The sequence below is a fragment of the Lipotes vexillifer genome, unplaced genomic scaffold, assembly GCF_000442215.2.
Source record: "Lipotes vexillifer unplaced genomic scaffold, Lipotes_vexillifer_v1.1 scaffold77, whole genome shotgun sequence".
In the NCBI taxonomy this organism is placed as follows: Eukaryota; Metazoa; Chordata; class Mammalia; order Artiodactyla; family Lipotidae; genus Lipotes; species Lipotes vexillifer.
Window position 1 is genome coordinate 2022101 of NW_006792456.1, and position 17708 is coordinate 2039808.

Consider the following 17708-nt stretch of genomic DNA (forward strand, 5'->3'; position numbering starts at 1 on the left):
CCTCCCTTCCTCCCCTTCCCTTCCCTCCCCTCCCCTTTCCTTTTTTTCCTTTGCTTTTTCCTTTCCTTTTATTCAGCTTAGTTCCCTTACATAACACAAAATTTACAAAGGCAATGTCTTCAAGAGATTGTGTAAAGGTTATAAGGGATCATGCATTATTTTAATTAATTACTCAAGTTCACACTGATTATATTAGATTTTTTGAAGTCCAATAATTTGACTAAAATGAGGGTTCTCTTTTTGTGTGTGCACATCCGCATGCACGTAAAATTTGGCTATGTTCGTATTAGTTCCCTAAGGCTGCCATAACAAAATACCACAAACTGGGTGGTTTAAAGAAACAGAAATGTATTCTCTCACACTTTTGGAGGCTAGATGTAGGAAATCAACGTGTTGACTGGGCCATGCTCCCTCCAAAGCCTCTAGGATCCTTCCTTGCCTCTTCCAGATTCTGGAAGCCTTGGTGTTCCTTGGCTTGTGGCAGTATGACTCCAATTTCTGCCCCATCTTCACATGGCTGTCTTCCCTATGTGTCTCTGTCTTCCCTATGTGTCTCTGTCTTCTACTTTTCTTAAAAGGATCCCAATCATATTGGATTAAGGGCCCACCCTACTCCATTATGACCTCATCTTCACTAACTACATCTGTGATGACCCTATTTTCAAATAAGGTCACATTCTGGGGTACTGGGGTTAGGACTTTAACATATCTTTGGGGAGGACACAATTCAACCCACAGCAATATCTAGTTACTAAGAAATCCCTTGTAAGCTTTTTAGGAATATAGGCATATTAATTTAAAAACGTAACTTTACCTTTGTTATTTGAAATAGAGAAAAGAAACAAATGAAGGAATATACTATTAAAATCTGCAGTGATAAAATTTTGCATGTCAACCAGGCTTTTATGGGAGCTCTTCATTTTCTACTTCAGCAAAAGCTTGGAAGGCAATGTTTTTTATATTTTTGATTAAGATATTTGGCTGAATCACTGAATTTAATATAGTTTTCTTGAATATATTTCCAAGCCGGTTCAACTTTCTACATAGTTTTCATATTTGCTTTTAGAAATGCGAAAGATAGAAGAGAAGCTCATCTAAGTTAAACACACCATGTGACTATCCTCTTTCTCTTTTTTTTCTTACTTTGAAATGTATAAAAGGAAACTGTCTTCTTTCAAGAAAGGCTCTAAAGAATCTCGTTACATTTATAAAGACTTCCAAATACTGTAATAAATCTGCCGGCATCATCTTTAATTCAGAGCATTGTTGCAACTCTCCTACTGTAAAACACATCTTTCTGAGCTGCTTATCCCAATATTTGATGTTGGCACTAGAGAGAAATTAAAGGCTAAAAATAAACAATAAAAAATGATCTTGAAGGTAGATCAGAGTGAGAGAGTCATTAGGTTTAACCCCCTGATTCACAGATGAGGATATTGAAGCCCAGAGGGTCCTGAAGGTCACCAAGCTGGAGATCTAGAATCTTGCTCTACTGAATCACATCGTATTTTCTTCCATATCTTATTCAAAACTTGTACAAAAGGTGAAGAATAGTTGGCACTGAGTTGTACACTTTAAATGCATGAATTGTATGGTATGAGAATTATACCTCAATAAAGCTGTTTAAAAAAGGATTAATGGCTGGGTTTCAGAGGTTCAGCAATGAAAGCACAATAAGCTTAGGAAACATTCATTTAAAATAATAGTTTCTTTTTAAAAAATTGCACAGTACATAGTCACCTGAAAACAGCAACTAGCCCCAATTCTAAGATCTAAATAACAACTTAAGCTAGACTTAGTTTTATTTACAGCACTATCAATTTCATAGAGATAGGTGATTTAAAGAAGGAAAATTGTTTAAGAAATAGTCTTAAAACATTTATTGAGGGCTTCCCTGGTGGCGCAGTGCTTGAGAGTCCGCCTGCCGATGCAGGAGACGCGGGGTCGTGCCCCGTTTCGGGAAGATCCCACATGCCGCGGAGCGGCTGGGCCCGTGAGCCATGGCCACTGAGCCTGCGCGTCCGGAGCCTGTGCTCCACAAATGGGAGAGGCCACAACAGTGAGAGGCCCACATAACACAAGGAAAAAAAAAAAAAAAAAAAAAAACATTTATTGACACCCAGAAAAGTCTGCACACATTTATAAGGTTAAGTTAAAATGTAAACTCTTAAATAATGCTCTGTCATGGAGCTTGAAGTACCATACTGCAAGTTCACCTTCCCAGAGGACAAATTAGGTTAACAGGAAACTTCGTGTTTTTTCTGTTCTTTCTTTCTGGAACTCTTATTAGTGATTCACAGGCCTCCCAAATTTATCTTCTAGCTTTTTCATCTTTTGTCTTCTGTATTACATCTTTGTCTTTTTTAAGAAAAATAATCAGCTTTACTGAGATATAATTTTTATCCAACAAAATTCACTCATTTTAATCATATAGTTCAATGAGTTTTGACAATGTATATAGTCATGTAGCCATCAACACTATCTCTCCAAGAAGTCCCCTGTCCCTTCTGCAATCACTCCCTCCCCTCCCCCTGCCCCTGGTGGTTTTGCCCTTTTAAGAATCACATAAACAGAATCATAGGGTATGGGGGCTTTTGTGTCTTGCTTCTTTCATTAATATAATCCTTTTGAGTTTCCTCCATGCTGTGTATATCAATAGTTTATTCCTTTTTATTGCCGAGTAGGATTCCAAAGCCACAATATGTTTATCCATTCATTAGTTGATGGAAGTTTGGGTTGTTTCCAGTTCTCATTTCTCTTGGATAAATATCCAGGAGTAAAATTGCTGAGTCATATCATTAGGTATGTTTAACTTTATAAGTAATTACCAAATGATTTTCCAAATTAGTGGTACCATTTTATACTTGCAAGAACATTCATTATGTATTCTTGCCAAATTTTATAGCTTTGACTGTTCTATTTATGTCCATGATTCATTTTGAACTAATTTTTTATTATGATGTGAGATAAGGATCAAAGGTCGTGTGTGTGTGTGTGTGTGTGTGTGTGTGTGTGTGTGTGTTTGCATATGGATGTCCAATTTTTCCAGCACAATTTGTTGAAAAGACTATGCTTTCCCCACTGAAATACTTTGACACCAGTGTAAAAACCTGATTATATATATGTGGGTCTATGAGTCTATTTCTGGACTCTATTCTGTTCCACTGATCTACTTGTCCATTTTTATGCCAGTACTACACTGTCTTAATTATTGTAGCTTTATTATAAACCTTGAAGTCAAGTTGAAGTCCTTCTAGTTTCTTTAATTTCTCTAGCAATGTTTGTAGTGTAATGGTCTTGGGCATATTTTGTTAAATCCATCCTTAAATATTTCATGTTTTCTGAGGCTATTGTAAATGGTGTTGCTTTTTTTTTTTTTAATCAAAGCATATGTTCATACAAAGACTTGTACATGGATCATCACAGCATCTTTATTTTTATTTTTTTTCTTTTTAACATCTTTATTGGAGTATATTTGCTTTACAATGGTATGTTAGTTTCAGCTTCACAACAAAATGAATCAGTTATACATATACATATGTTCCCATATCTCTTCCCTCTTGCGTCTCCCTCCCTCCCACCCTCCCTATCCCACCCCTCCAGGCAGTCACAAAGCACTGAGCTGATCTCCCTGTGCTATGCGGCTGCTTCCCACTAGCTATCTACCTTATGCTTGGTAGTGTATATATGTCCATGCCTCTCTCTCGCTTTGTCACAGTTGCAATTAAAATCTTTTTGATGTAGTAAAATGAAATTTACCATTATAGCCACTTTTAAGTGAGCAGTTCAGTGGCATTAAATGCATTCACATTGTTGTGCAACTATCACCACTATCCATCTCCAGAACTTCTTCATCATCCCATAATGAAACTCTGTATATACCAAATACTCTCTAAATACTAACTCCCCATTTCTACCTTCCCTTAGCCCTGGTACCCACTGTTTTACTTTCTGTTTCTATGTATTTGACTATTCTAGGTACCTCACGTAAGTGGAATCATACATTACTTGTCCCTTTGTGTCTGATTTATTTCACTTAGTCTTCAAGGTTCAACCATGTTGTAGCATGTATCAGAATTTCATTCCTTTTTAAGGCGGAATAGTATTCCATTGTATGTATATATCACATTTTGTTTTTCCATTCATTCATTAATAGACCCTGGGTTGTTTCTACCTTTTGGCTATTGTAAATAATGCTGCTATGAACATGAAATTGGTTTTAATTTGTGAACTCACTCATGTTCTTTGATTTTTTTTCATTTTTGTTATTTCTGTTTTTTGTTTTATAGAGTGATATATTCTGTATCTCCCTGTAAATATTAAAGTTTCTATGATGTTTTCTTCTGTTTTCTGTATGCCTCTGTTCCCTCAAGTTTCTTTTTCTGTTTATTTTCATTTTTAGCTTCCATTCAAGACTTTTGTGAAATGACTGGTGGTTCTTGTGCTTTGTTTTATGTTTAAGAGTAGAGAATTTTTAAAAATGGACGGAAGCTTTGTGGGGAGAAGGGGGCAGGTGGGGCTCATCAGGTCTTTTCACTGGGGTACTCCAAATGCCAATACTTTGAGAAATTTTCACTGGAACCATTTTGTTTCTCCAAAAATGAATTCTCCAATTTCCTTTCTGGAGGAGAATGAGGTATAGGGGACAACAGGGGCTGGGGGAGCAGTGATAGTGGGGCAGTGGTGATATGTTTAAGCCTTGCTGCAGGCTTTCTGGGTGTAGGAAGGGGACAAAGGGGCTGAGGATTCCTCTCTTACTTAATCCACTTATTTTCAATACTAGCACCTCCAAGGGTTGAGCATCTCAGGGATTCTATGGCACAAAATGACTTACTTCTAGTTGATATTGCCCCTTGAGAGGTGTTTAGGTTGTAACTTCACAGTCTGCTAAATCAGTAACTGCTCCTCTATCTGCTTTGTCTTCCAAAAATATGTTGAAATATTTTATACACTGTTGTCTCCTCTGTTATTCTCTTTGTCTTTCTTGGTTAATACCATTTTTATTGCTTTACTGACATTTTAATGGGGTTTTAGGAGGGAGAGGAAATGAATGACACACCATATTTAACTCATTAGAGTAAATAGTATTTATCATTTCATAAGTGATTTACGACATTACTTTTACCACTTGACAGGAAAAATTTCCACTCCAGACAATAAATAAAACTCAGATAAAATGGAAATAATAGATGATAATAAGTTTGTAGTAATAAAAGGAAAATGAATTTCAAAAAAGACACATGCAGGGTAATATACTATAGCATTTCCAGTGACGAATGTGTTTCTCAGTTCTCAGGAAAGTAGAAAAAAAGTTGAATATGAGCAATATAGATCCGTTGATTAAAAAAAATCGTATGCCTCATAAATACAAGCAGTATATAAAAGAATCATTTATTGTTTAATTTTGTAATTTATAGAGTTTGCTTAATCTCTTATTGCCTTTCTTTCAGCCATTTCCTTCTCTTTAGCATCTTCATTAGTGGCTGGTTAGTTACAGAAAGAGGCAAAAATCTACCAGGCAATTCTACCACTTGTTATTGGCTAAGTGGCTGGATTTACCAGTTTAATGAGGGTTTAAGAATTATCTGAGGCTTAAATTATTGGTGCTGTCCCTATTACTATAGATTACTTAGTGCTGAATAGAATTAAACTGGGCACTTACTGGAATATTATTTTGAGTTCTGAGTTTAAGGTGAATGGAGAAAACAAAATGAGCACCTATTTAAAAACTGGACCTATTGGAGTTTTTTGTTTTGTTTTGATTTGTATTATCTAGGAAAAGAAAAGGATCAGTGGAAATAACATTGTTCAAATACATCCGGAGATACTTCACGTTGATCTTTCCCAGGGCTCTATTCTAGGCCTTTTTCTCCCATGGGCAGTAGACAGTATCCACCAACCTGCTTGGCCATCCTCTCCTTTACCCCACCAGTTTTCCTCAAATATTTACCCATGAAACCTAACCAACAGGTTTAGCTACCTGCTCTCCAGACTATATCTAAGCTCCAGCCCTAGTTTTCCAGCTGTCTCCTGATTATTTCTACTACTCCAATGTTCTTCAGGCAACTCAGGTTCAGTGTATCTAAAAACTGAGGTCATTATATTCTCCCCAGCATTACTCACCCATTCTGTGCTCCTCTCCTGACTTCTTTTCTTTAATAATGGCAGTACCAATTTACCTTGTCACCTAAACTTAAACCTTAGAATCAGCTTCTCTTTCTTCAGCCTCTCCATCCTATTAGTCACCAAATTCTATGAATTCAACTTAAATGTTTTTCAAATTTATCTTCTCCTATTTCCTATGCTATCAGTTTAGGCTTTCATCAACTTCTGCCTGAACTATAAGCAATAGTTATGTTTCACTTAGACCAGTCTGTCTGTCTGTCTCCCTCTCTATAATACATATTCATACACATATGTATATACATACATACATACACACAACACATATATGAATGTGTATACACACATATGTATATATACCTATATATTCTTACGTAAACTAGACTATATGTTCCTTGATGTTAGGAAATATGTTAGATGCTCAATAGATTTTAGTTGAAGAAATGAATAATGTTTATTTTAAAGATAGTGACCACCTGGTTTCTATTTCCATTCACAATAAAATAACAAAATTTATACCTCAGTGTTTAGGTATTAGGAAGAGTGGGATACCTACTAGAATGAGTTATTTATAACCCAGATAATTTTGTAAACTCTTCTTTGTAGTTTTTTTTTTCTCATGAGGACAGATTTTCTTTTATTTCTCTAAGATGGTTTAGGAATTTCTTTGCTTGGATTTGTGATGCTTAGAACAACTGATCAAAAATAGTTTTTTTCCTAGATCAAAATAAATATCACCAGAGAAATGATGCATATTAAACTAGGAAGGAAATGCAGTATTAACACAGAGGACCTTTTTGGGCCTTATGACTTTCACTTGCATATTATATGATTTCTCTTTGAAACTTGAAATTTTAATTTTAGGTCCAACTCTAATTGTCAGTGTATAACTAGCATGGCCAAAGACGTTGATCTTATACTATTTATATGTCTATTCTTATTACAGATGAACTTACTGTATGTCAAGATGTTAGCCAGAACCATAAACTGCATTTCACAAAAAGGTACATTTCATGAAATCTAAAATCCCAGTGAAATGGTAGGGACAGTGACATAGCAAGCTGTTAATTTTCCCCCTAAGAGTGCCAAAATGATGTTTTAGTCTTTTTTGAATACAAAGGTTGAATGTAGCTCATTGGTGCTCTTTGAACACAAGCAAGTCTTTCTCTGTCGGCAAAAAAGCTGTGATGCACAGCTTCTTGAAACAGATTTGTCAGGAATCTACCTTTCATCTTTCTCCCATGGTTGCTGAATCTACTCTCCAGTCTACATCCTACAGTATGTAGACAAGAGTACACCCATCCCACGCTTTTAACTCTCTCAGGAGGCATACATGATGCAATTAACCTGTTCTATGTATGTATACCAGATTAGGTGTCAATTCGACACTGTACAATAAGGTATACTACTACAGAAATGGAATGGGCTATTTCCCTAAGTCGTGAGTCTCCCTTTACTGAAAGTGTTCATGCACATTTGTGTCTGATTTGTTCAGTGCCGTTGTTCAGAGTCTTGAACAGTGCTTGGTACAGAGTAAATACCCAATGTGTATATATATATATACACATATATATATATATCATGTATGAATGAATTAAGCACATAATGGAAGCACAAAATGGCTGATGTTTCAGTTAGCTTTTGCTGCGTAATGGACCATCCCAAAAGGTAGTAGTTTAAAATAGTGATTCATTATTTATCATGATTCTGTGGGTTGGCTGAACATTCATTCTGAGATGGTCTCATATTTCTGGGACATCAGCTCTGTGGCTGGGACGGCTAGGTCTTTCTCTCCATGTTTGTCATCTGGGGCCTCAGCATGCCAAGAGAGTGAGCGTGGAGGCTATAATACTTCTGCTGGTTAGGCTTGGAACATTTCCAGTATATTCTATTGGACAAAAAAGTCACAAGGCCAGATCCAGAGGTGGGGAAATTGACCCAACCTCTTGATGGGTGTCATTGCAGAGTTTGTAGCCATTTTTAATCTACCACAGATGGCAAAATTTAAAAAACCTTCTGTAGGGAATTCTTGTAATGGGAGGGAGATTGGTCAAGCTGATTTACCAGAGTTCTTCCAACTCTGAGATTCCACCAGCCTGAATGGATATTTTTTAATGTTCTAAGAGAGAACAGTTATTAACCCATTGTAACTGGAAACTTTAAACTTCTACATCTGGTAAGATAATTTCAAAGATAATTCATTGAATAATTATTTTCTATTATTATGAGCTAGAATTTATACTCTTCCTTTAACCATTTCAAATACCTACCAGAATGTTCTTGTTAATGAGAGTGGTATTTACATCTAGTTACCCTAATGTGTCACTAACACTACTTTTAATTCTGGTATAGCAGCAACATTCTCCTTTCCTTATGCTTTGTTGACCATTCTATGAACACTGGATAAGCTCTTTATTCTTATTCATCCATCAAATACTTAATTTTTTAGAAGTCACTGAGATAACAATATAAAATTCTTATTTTTCTCCTGTGTCAGAGGAGAGTGCTTATATTATTGCCTCAATATTTAATGCTATTTACTATTAAAATTATAAATCTACCACTTTTCTGTAATCATTCTTTTATGACAATTTTAATAAATTAAAGATATTCCTTTGTGACTATTTTAGTAATAGCAGATACAGAGATATACGAATGCAGAAATAGCATATAAGCAACTTACAATTAATATGTTAAAACCCTGTGAAACTTTCCATTAAGGAGTTTCAGAACAATCACAGTAGGAAAAACAGTATGGGGAAGACTGAACTGCTGATGGCTAAATTGTGATTTAATAGAAAAGTTCATACCATAGAATTTTGCTAGGATACTTTTGTTTATGTATGGACTTAGTTGAAAAATCATGTATGTTTTTGATAATTTTTGACAAATATTTGACAAATACTTGAAACAGGACTGTTTTAGTTATTATTGAGGAATCTGTTTTGTTAAAAATTTTTACTTTGGTATTAAACCTACTGCCCCCCAATTCTACACTAACACTTCTCTCTTCCTACTCTTCCCAACCCTTCTAAAAACAAACAAACTCAAAGCAACTCACAACAATTTTCTAAATATAAAGCCAGTGGGACTGATAATTCAGGTCTTTTTTTTAAATAGATTTAATTAATTAATTAATTAATTAATTTTTTGGCTGTGTTGGGTCTTCCGTTGCTGTGTGCGGGCTTTCTCTAGTTGCGGCCTGCGGGGGCTACCCTTCTTTGCAGTGCGAGGGCTTCTCATTGTGGTGGCTTCTCTTGTTGTGGAGCACAGGCTCTAGGCATGCGGGCTTCAGCAGTTGTGGCACACGGGCTTCAGCAGTTGCGGCTGGCAGGCTCTAGAGCGCAGGCTCAGTAGCTGTGGTGCATGGGCTTAGTTGCTCCGTGGCATGTGGGATCTTCCTGGACCAGGGCTGGAACCCGTGTCCCCTGCATTGGCAGGTGGACACTGCATCACCAGGGAAGCCCCGATAAGTCAGGTCTTGAATGTATTGTTGATAACTAACCTGATCAGGTAACATTGCCAGGAAATCTTGTTCTACCTTTCCTTTAAAAAAAAATAATAAAGTTTATTTATTAGTTTTACATTTACAGAAGAATTGAACATTAAAGAGGGTTCTTATACACTCCCATGCCCACCTCCCAATCAGTTTCCCCTATAACTAACATCTTGCATTGGTGTGATCAACCAATACTGATATATTACTAAAGTCCACAGTTTACATTACGATTCACTCTTTGTGTTGTACAGTTCTGAGTTTTGCCAAATGTAAAATGTCATGTATCCATCATCACAGTGTCATACAGAATAGTTTCACTGCCCTAAAAATCTGTGTTCCACCTATGTGTCCCTCCCCCCTCCCCCCAACCTCTGCTTTTCCTTTTTAATACCCAAATTGAGCCTAGGGTAATATTAATTAGTTGGAGCTAAGAATTTGCTTAAATAACCCATGATTCCCCATGGCAATCAACATTTCCTTTTTTTTTTAAAATAAATTTATTTATTTATTTATTTTTGGCTGCATTGGGTTTTCGTTGCTGCACATGGGCTTCCTCTAGTTGCGGCAAGTGGAGGATACTATTTGTTGCAGTGCATGGGCTTCTGATTGCGGTGGCTTCTCTTATTGTGGTGCATGGGCTCTAGGCGTGTGGGCTTCAGTAGTTGTGACTCGCGGGCTCTAGAGTGCAGGCTCAATAGTTGTGGCGCACAGGCTTAGTTGCTCATGAGGGATCTTCCTGGACCAGGGCTCGAACCCGTGTCCCCTGCATTGGCAGGCAGATTCTTAACCACTGCGCCACCAGGGAAGTCCCAATCAACATTTCTTAATCGTCAATTCAGACTAGCACTGTTCAATAGAAATAAAATATAGGCCATATATATTTAAAAATTTCTAGATGATGCATTAAAAAGTGAGAAACAAATGAAATTAATAATATATTACATTTATCCCAATATAGCCAAAATATTATCAATCCAACATGTAACCAATATAAAAATTGAGATATTTAAATTTTTTTGTACTAACTCTCAAAATCTAGTGTGCATTTCAAACTTACAGCACATCTCATTTCAGATGACTCACATTTCAAGTGCTCAGTAGCCAGGAGTAGCCAATGACTAAGGTATTGAACAGTGCAGGCCTAGACTGTGAGCAACTTGAAAGCAAGCTAACCTCCTCTCTCCAGGGCCTCCAGATTAGGCAGGAAGGGAATATTTTTGGAAGGTATATCAGAAAGATAAAAGGGATCTCTAAACCTCTGGATGCTGATACTTAAATGTTCTGCAACCACTTTCTTTAAACCCTCCAGTTCTGGAAAAAGTGGAATGGGGATTATGCTCATTCTGGCATACCAAAGAAATGAGTATGTATTTGGCTCCTGACTCCCAGAAAGCCTGAATCATCCGAAATGTTGACTCATGAGCCTAAAGTGACTGAAATATAATGTGAAACAAATTTGCCCTCCAAGGCATCGTCCTCTTTCCACTTTCCTCTCTCCCCTTCCTCTTTGGATGACTCATCCTTCTACCAAGTAAGAGTCCAGTAGCGGGCAGATCCCAAAACCCTCTTTGAAGGAGATGAGCAGACTTTCAAATGGTCTGCCCCAGTCCCTAGATCGTCCAGCCCAGCTGTTTTGCCTACGTCATCCAGGATCCGCAGTTTAGACTGGGACTGATCTGAAAACTGTCAAAAATATTATTTTTTCTTTTAATGTGGTGATAGTAGTAGTGATAAGGTGGTTTGGAAATTTAAGTTTGAAAAAAGACAATCTTTTATTTCAAAATCTAAAATTTAACGTATACTTCAATCCTTAAGGTTACTCCACGGTCCCGTTATTTGGTACCTTTCTGCGCTCTGGGTTTTTTCCTTTCCTGGGAGGAAAGTTTCCACTCCCAGTCCCCAAGATAACGCCCTTCCGGTGGCGCGCCAGGAGCGTCTCCGACCCCTCAGGTCAGGCAGGCAGCCGGCTCGCTTTCCCAGTACTCTAATTACACAGACTGACCTCCAGCTGTGGGCAAGGCGAAGCCCCCAGTTCGACCCTCGACTACCCTAGGCGGACTATGGGGTTCCCAGCTCCAAACCCCGCCCATCGAACCCAGCCTGGCCGGTAAAAGAGAGGAAGTGCAGTAACACCCACCCACTTGCGTCTTTTTCCTTTTCCGTTGGGCCGGCTGGTTGCCCGTTAACTCTATCTCTTAGCCGATTGGCTCGCTTCCTCCCGCGTTAGTGCCTGCCTCTCCCTGGCAGGAGGGTGAGTCACGCCAAACTGGGCGGAGAGTCGGCTGGCCTCTCTCCTTCGCTCGTCTGGGCGGCGGCGGCGGCGGCAACAACTGGGGACGGGGCGGGTGGCGCTTCACGGGCGCGGAGGCAGGAGGAGCAGTCTCATTGTTTCGGGAGCCGTCGCCACTGCAGGTCCCTCGGCTCGTTGGGCCCTGCCCCTCTCAGTCCTCCCCACCCCCCACAACTGCCCGCGGCTGTGAGGAGAAGCGTCTCCCGCGGAGGCAGCAGCTGCAGCATCATCTCTCCCCCGCCAGCAATGGAAGACATGGACCAGTCGCCTCTGGTCTCCTCGTCCTCGGACAGCCCGCCCCGCCCTCAGCCCGCGTTCAAGTACCAGTTCGTGAAGGAGCCCGAGGACGAAGAGGAAGAGGAGGAGGAAGAGGAGGACGAGGACGAGGACCTGGAGGAGCTGGAGGTGCTCGAGAGGAAGCCCGCCGCCGCGCTGTCGGCGGCCCCGGTGCCCGCCGCCGCCGCCACCCCGGCTGGCGCGCCCCTGCTGGACTTCGGCAATGACTTCGTGCCCCCGGCGCCCCGGGGGCCCCTGCCGGCAGCGCCCCTCGCCGCCCCGGAGCGGCAGCCGTCTTGGGACCCGAGCCCCACGTCGTCGGCGGAGCCAGCGCCCTCCCTACCTTCCATTACCGCAACCTCGCCCTCCCAGCTCTCTGAGGACGATGAGCCTCCAGCCCGGCCACCCCCTCCTCCCCCGGCCGACGTGAGCCCTCAGGCGGAGCCCGCGTGGATCCCGGCCGCCCCTGCCCCCGCCGCGCCCCCCTCCACGCCGGCCGCGCCCAAACGCAGGGGCTCCTCCGGCTCAGTGGGTGAGTGCCGCGCCCTTCGCCTCGCGCCGCCCCTCGCGCCCCTCCCTCTTTTGTGCGCAGCCCCCAAAGCCTGCGCCCAGCCTTCCTCTCCGCCCGGAGGGGGCTTTGTTTGCGGACCTGGGGGCGAAGGCGCCCCCGCTGGTGGGAGCCGCGGGGAGCAGGGTGGGGCGGCCGAGGAAGCCCGGGCTTGTTCTTTATTGTCCGTCTGGGTGTCGGGGAACAAGTGCACCCCGCCCGCTCCCAGGTTCTTCTCTCAGGTCTCCATTCTACCGCGTCCGGGAAGTTAGGAACCCACCCCTTGCAGGAGCTGGGTGTGTATCGAGGAACTAGGGGTGCGGATTCATTGGGCTGGCTCGGTTCCGGGGTGAGGATGGAAGGCCTTGGCGGCCTAATCTTTTGTCTGCCCGTCTGGGTTGCTCCTGGGGAAAAGACGGAGTTTTGCTGTTGATCTTTGCCAGCATTCACCTCTGGCCCCCCTCCTCAACCCTCCCTCGGCTTGGGTGGCCCCATGCGCTTCACCACCACCCCTCCCCCCGCTGGTCCAGTGGAGAACGTCCACTTTGACCCGACTGCAGTGAAGGGAGAGCGCCTCCAGTGGTGTGGCGCGTGGAGAACTGGGGAGAGGAGTTCTGGCGAAGACCTGCCACCGCCCAGCTTACCGGGTTGTGATGTGGCGTCTCCCCCCGCCTCCCGGCTTAACCGAGCCGGGGAAGTAGGACCTGGGCATCGTGTTCCGAGGGGGCGCAGTGCTGCCAGGGGCTCTGCCGCAGGGTCAGGGGAATTGCTGTTAGGGTGGACAGGTTTAGCCTCTTAAGGCATCGTGATTGAATCGTAGAGAAAAAAGGAAAAGCCAAAATGGTTGACATTCCTAAAGAAGGGGAAACCTGTGGATTCCCTATCGGGAATAGGCCAGTTGAACTTGTGGCAGATTTACCATGAGACTTCATGAAATGTTTTGAGACAGACGTTTTCGTTTATTGCTTAGAAATACTACTTAGGGGGCTTCCCTGGTGGCGCAGTGGTTGAGAGTCTGCCTGCCAATGCAGGGGACACGGGTTCGAGCCCTGGTCTGGGAAGATCCCACATGCCGCGGAGCAACTGGGCCCGTGAGCCACGACTACTGAGCCTGCGCGTCTGGAGCCTGTGCTCTGCAACAAGAGAGGCCGCGGCAGTGAGAGTCCCGCGCACCGCGATGAAGAGTGGCCCCCGCTTGCCACAACTAGAGAAAGCCCTCGCACAGAAACGAAGACCCAACACAGCCAAAAATAAATAAATAAATAAATTTATAAAACGTACATACTTGTGTATGTATTAAAAAAAAAAAAAAAAAAAAAAAAGAAATACTACTTAGTAAAAGTAATGTTTTAGGTCTGCAGAGACAAATCATAGTCCGTGAATAGTTTTCAAATCTTTTCATTCACGAGCATCTGGTTGTATGTTGTTGTTATTAGTGACATTGTTTTATTACCCTTTTCATCTTGGGAAACTTTATTTTGGAAGAGAAAAAATCAAGTTCGTTAGAGATTGAGAATTCATCTTGTTAGACACGTTAATTAGCTTATTAACAAATAGCTTGTTACTTTTGGGACAAAGTGTCCCACTAGTAGTAGGATTTTTATGTATAAAAGGGCAGGAATCAAGAATCAGGTAGTGTAACAGCCTGCTGAGAAATTGTCATAGCCTTGTAGGATTTTAGAAATGGTTCTTTTTCTAGAAAAAGGAACTCAGTGGGAGATCACAGAAGAATTTTTTTTGTCTTCAATTCACTCCTGCTCCACAGTGGGGAAAATAAGCCAATAGTGATGTTTCTGAGTAGCATTTTGATATTGACATACCCCAAAACATTACTCAAAACATTATTCACTACACTAAAGATATTAGAATCTGAGGAGTAACTCAAATTTTCCTTTTCCTGGGTAAAAACACACATTTTAGAGAAACTACGGTGAGGTAGAAAAATATTAAGTTTGCAAATGATAAATTTAATGATTAAGAAAGGCATACTAATTTGTCATCTTGTATTCCTTCATGGAAACAAAGAAAAGAGTTCTGTTGTTTGAACCTTGGAGATTCAGGAGGTGACAGCATTCTCTTGGAATTTTGACTTTCGGAATACTAAGTTTGGAAGACAAAGGAGAAAGAATATTGACTACTCAGCGACTCTATCTTTACATAGTTCCCTAATTCTGTGTTGATGTTGCCTATTTGGAAAGTTTAGTTCCTTTAGTAAATACAGGAACATTATGATTATGGGCACGGATAGTTAAGGCGTTTCACTGAGTCTAGGTTTCTTAACGAGTTCATTCATTCAACTGATTATTGATTACCTACAAAGAGGCACTATTCTAGGCTATGAGGATATAGCAATAAGCAAGACACATGTGTTCCCTGTGGGGGGAGTACAGATAATATGCACATAATTAAGGAAGGCAGATTAGTGTTAGGTGTTATGAGGAAAATAAGCAGAATGATGGTGTGGAAAATGACTGAGATGTGTGGGAGCCTTTTTAGGTAGGGTGGCACTGAGAGAGACCTTTCTGAGGAGGTGAGATTTAAGCTGCAGGTATAAAAAATTTCCAAGAAGCTCCTAGGAGGCAAAAGCCCTGAGGCAGTAATAAGCTTTGTATGTTTGAGAATCTGGTAAGAAGACTAGTGAGAAAAACTAGGGGGAGAGTGGTATAAGGTGAGCATGGGGAGGTGGACTACACTTAGATCATTTGAGGTCTCTAACAGGCCATGGTAAAAAAAATTTTCTTTTTAAAATATTGTTTATTTTAGAAATGTGCTCCTTAAATATTGGGATTTTGGAGCAGAAATGTAGTTTTGAAGATTTAGAGAAACTAAAAGGACTGATGTGAGTAAAGACAAAGAGCTGAGAAATGTGCAGAACATGGTTAGAAACATAGAGCAGTCTGACTGGAAGAGGATTTATGTTAGTGAATATGGTAGATCCCTGACAGTTGTGTATGTAACGTTGTTGTTTACCCTATTTTTTGAGTAAACACTGATTTCCTTTACTTGGTAAGTTGTAATTTTGCTGTTTGCTGTTGTGCTTGGAGCATCCCCATTGCAATGAAGTAACTGAAGTGAAACTGAAGCCTCTCCCCTGCTGACCATTTTTCATGGAGAAACATTGGCTTCAGATTAAAAAGGTGGTTGGTTAACCTAGGCTTTGAGGATATGCAAACATTCATTAAGGATGGCATTGAGCTTGGTCTCTGGACATGTTCTAAGCCAGTGTTAATTAAGATTGAAAATGTGTGGTAGATCTGGATTCTGAAGGGTGTTGAATGCCAAATTAAGGAATTAGCGTTTTATCATCCTGCTTTTATTCATGCTCTGCCATTCACAGTTGCCTTTGCCTTTGGCAATTTAAATAATGAAACAAAAAATGTTTTTGTTGTTGTTGTTTCCAAAATATAAAGTTATTTCATTATTTTTCATCCTTCTGAATTACTGCTTTAGACATTGGGAAGCCACTGAAAATTACTGAACTGAGGCATGGCATCATGAAAGCAGTGTTAGAAGAATGAGTTGGTGACAATATTCAAGATAGGTTGGAAAGAAAAATAGGGGAACTATTTAGAAATCTTTCACAGTAGTTCTGAGAGAGGTGAGTAGAGCCTGAACTAGTTCATTACTAGTTCATTCAGTGGAAGTGGAATACAGGGAGGAATATAAGAAACTCTAGGAAGCATGGTTTTTTTTGGCTCTGAATCTCTGTTTTTATAGTTAGGTTAATAAGACGTTTTCTGAAAGCAAAGTTGATAGGACTTGGAGGCCATGGATATAAATACAAAGAAAAGAATGTTGATGCTTATTAAATCAATTTCAGAGATTGTCCAAAGTTGTTGTTGCGATGGAAGCTTGTATAGAATTGAATATTGCTCGTAAGTATAGGTTATGGCTTAAGGATTAAAAATTATTAGTCTTTTACAAAGTCATTTATTATATGATTATTTATATCAGCATAGGAGCACATATTAGAAATGTTAAAAGATTTTGAGTGATATATAGTTTAAATCTTAAGTATCAGTCCTTAACATAAAGTTCAAGTAAACAGTGATGTGACACTCCCAGGAAGTAGTTGCCTCTAAAGAAAGGGATGTCATGCCATAATCCATTCCCCATCCTCTCTCCTCCTATTATTATCTAGAAAATGACAACAGGGAATGGAACTGGTTAATTTAGAGATTCTGAATAAGTCTCTTGTTAACCATTTGTAATTTTTTGACTAGGAATAACAGTTGGGAACAAGTGGTGTGCTCCTTAAGGATAAAGTGAGTTACATTTCACATTGGTTCCTAGGAAGCTCAGTGTCAAATTTATAGTTCTTTTTAGTAACTCATGAGCTTCCTCAAATCCTTTTTAAACTGAAGTGATGAATATATATTGAACCTTTGATACATGTCTAATTATGTGGAATAGTATTTAGAAAACATGCTATTTGAGCACTGTATTTCTGTAAACTTGGAAGATTTGCTATGTTATATGAAACGTTTCCAAAAAGGAACATATTTTCTATTGTTCAGTATTGACTGTTTTATGTGTAGTTATTTCATAATATACCTAAAAGCAGTTTATTTGAACCACTGCTGTTGCAAGGCCCCAATTTAAATGACACATTTTAAAGGTTCTTTGCTAGCCCAGGGTAAAAGTACCAACCAAATGGATAATAGTTCTTGATTTTTCCCTGGGACCTCTAAGTAGAAGTAAATGTTGGCAGATGAACTATTCTTACAGTACATTCTTTGAGACTTTTTGTTCCTGTTTCTAAATATAGACCCTAGAAGGTCCCTCTGGGGGTGGTAGCACCAGGGATGGGAACTGTAAGGGCAGAACCATAATTCATCAGCAGTGTTTAAATGGGTGAGTGTGACCTTTGTGGCTAGCTCATGTAGGACATAGGCATGCAAAATGGTAGGACCCAGCTCTGCTTATGCTAAGGTGTTCTCAGACCAATGGCCTCATCATTCTTCTCAACTCTA

General features: G+C 40.4%; 1 protein-coding gene across 9 annotated transcripts in view; it reads left to right on the plus strand.

Moving 5' to 3' along the window:
- The window catches only part of RTN4 (reticulon 4), a 170091-nt gene that overhangs the window by 92216 nt on the left and 60167 nt on the right, over positions 1–17708 (plus strand). For 3 of the 9 annotated variants that reach the window (XM_007465672.1, XM_007465679.1, XM_007465680.1), the window contains exon 1: positions 11854–12720. The exons of 1 other annotated variant lie outside the window; for it this stretch is intronic. In XM_007465672.1, coding sequence (XP_007465734.1) covers positions 12159–12720 — 562 coding nt within the window. In that variant the 5' untranslated portion in view covers positions 11854–12158. Of the gene's footprint in view, positions 1–11853; positions 12721–12778; positions 12906–13255; positions 13347–14887; positions 14947–17708 lie in introns of those variants that run through there. 5 more of the 9 variants (XM_007465674.1, XM_007465677.1, XM_007465675.1 and 2 more) reach the window with 5 other exon arrangements.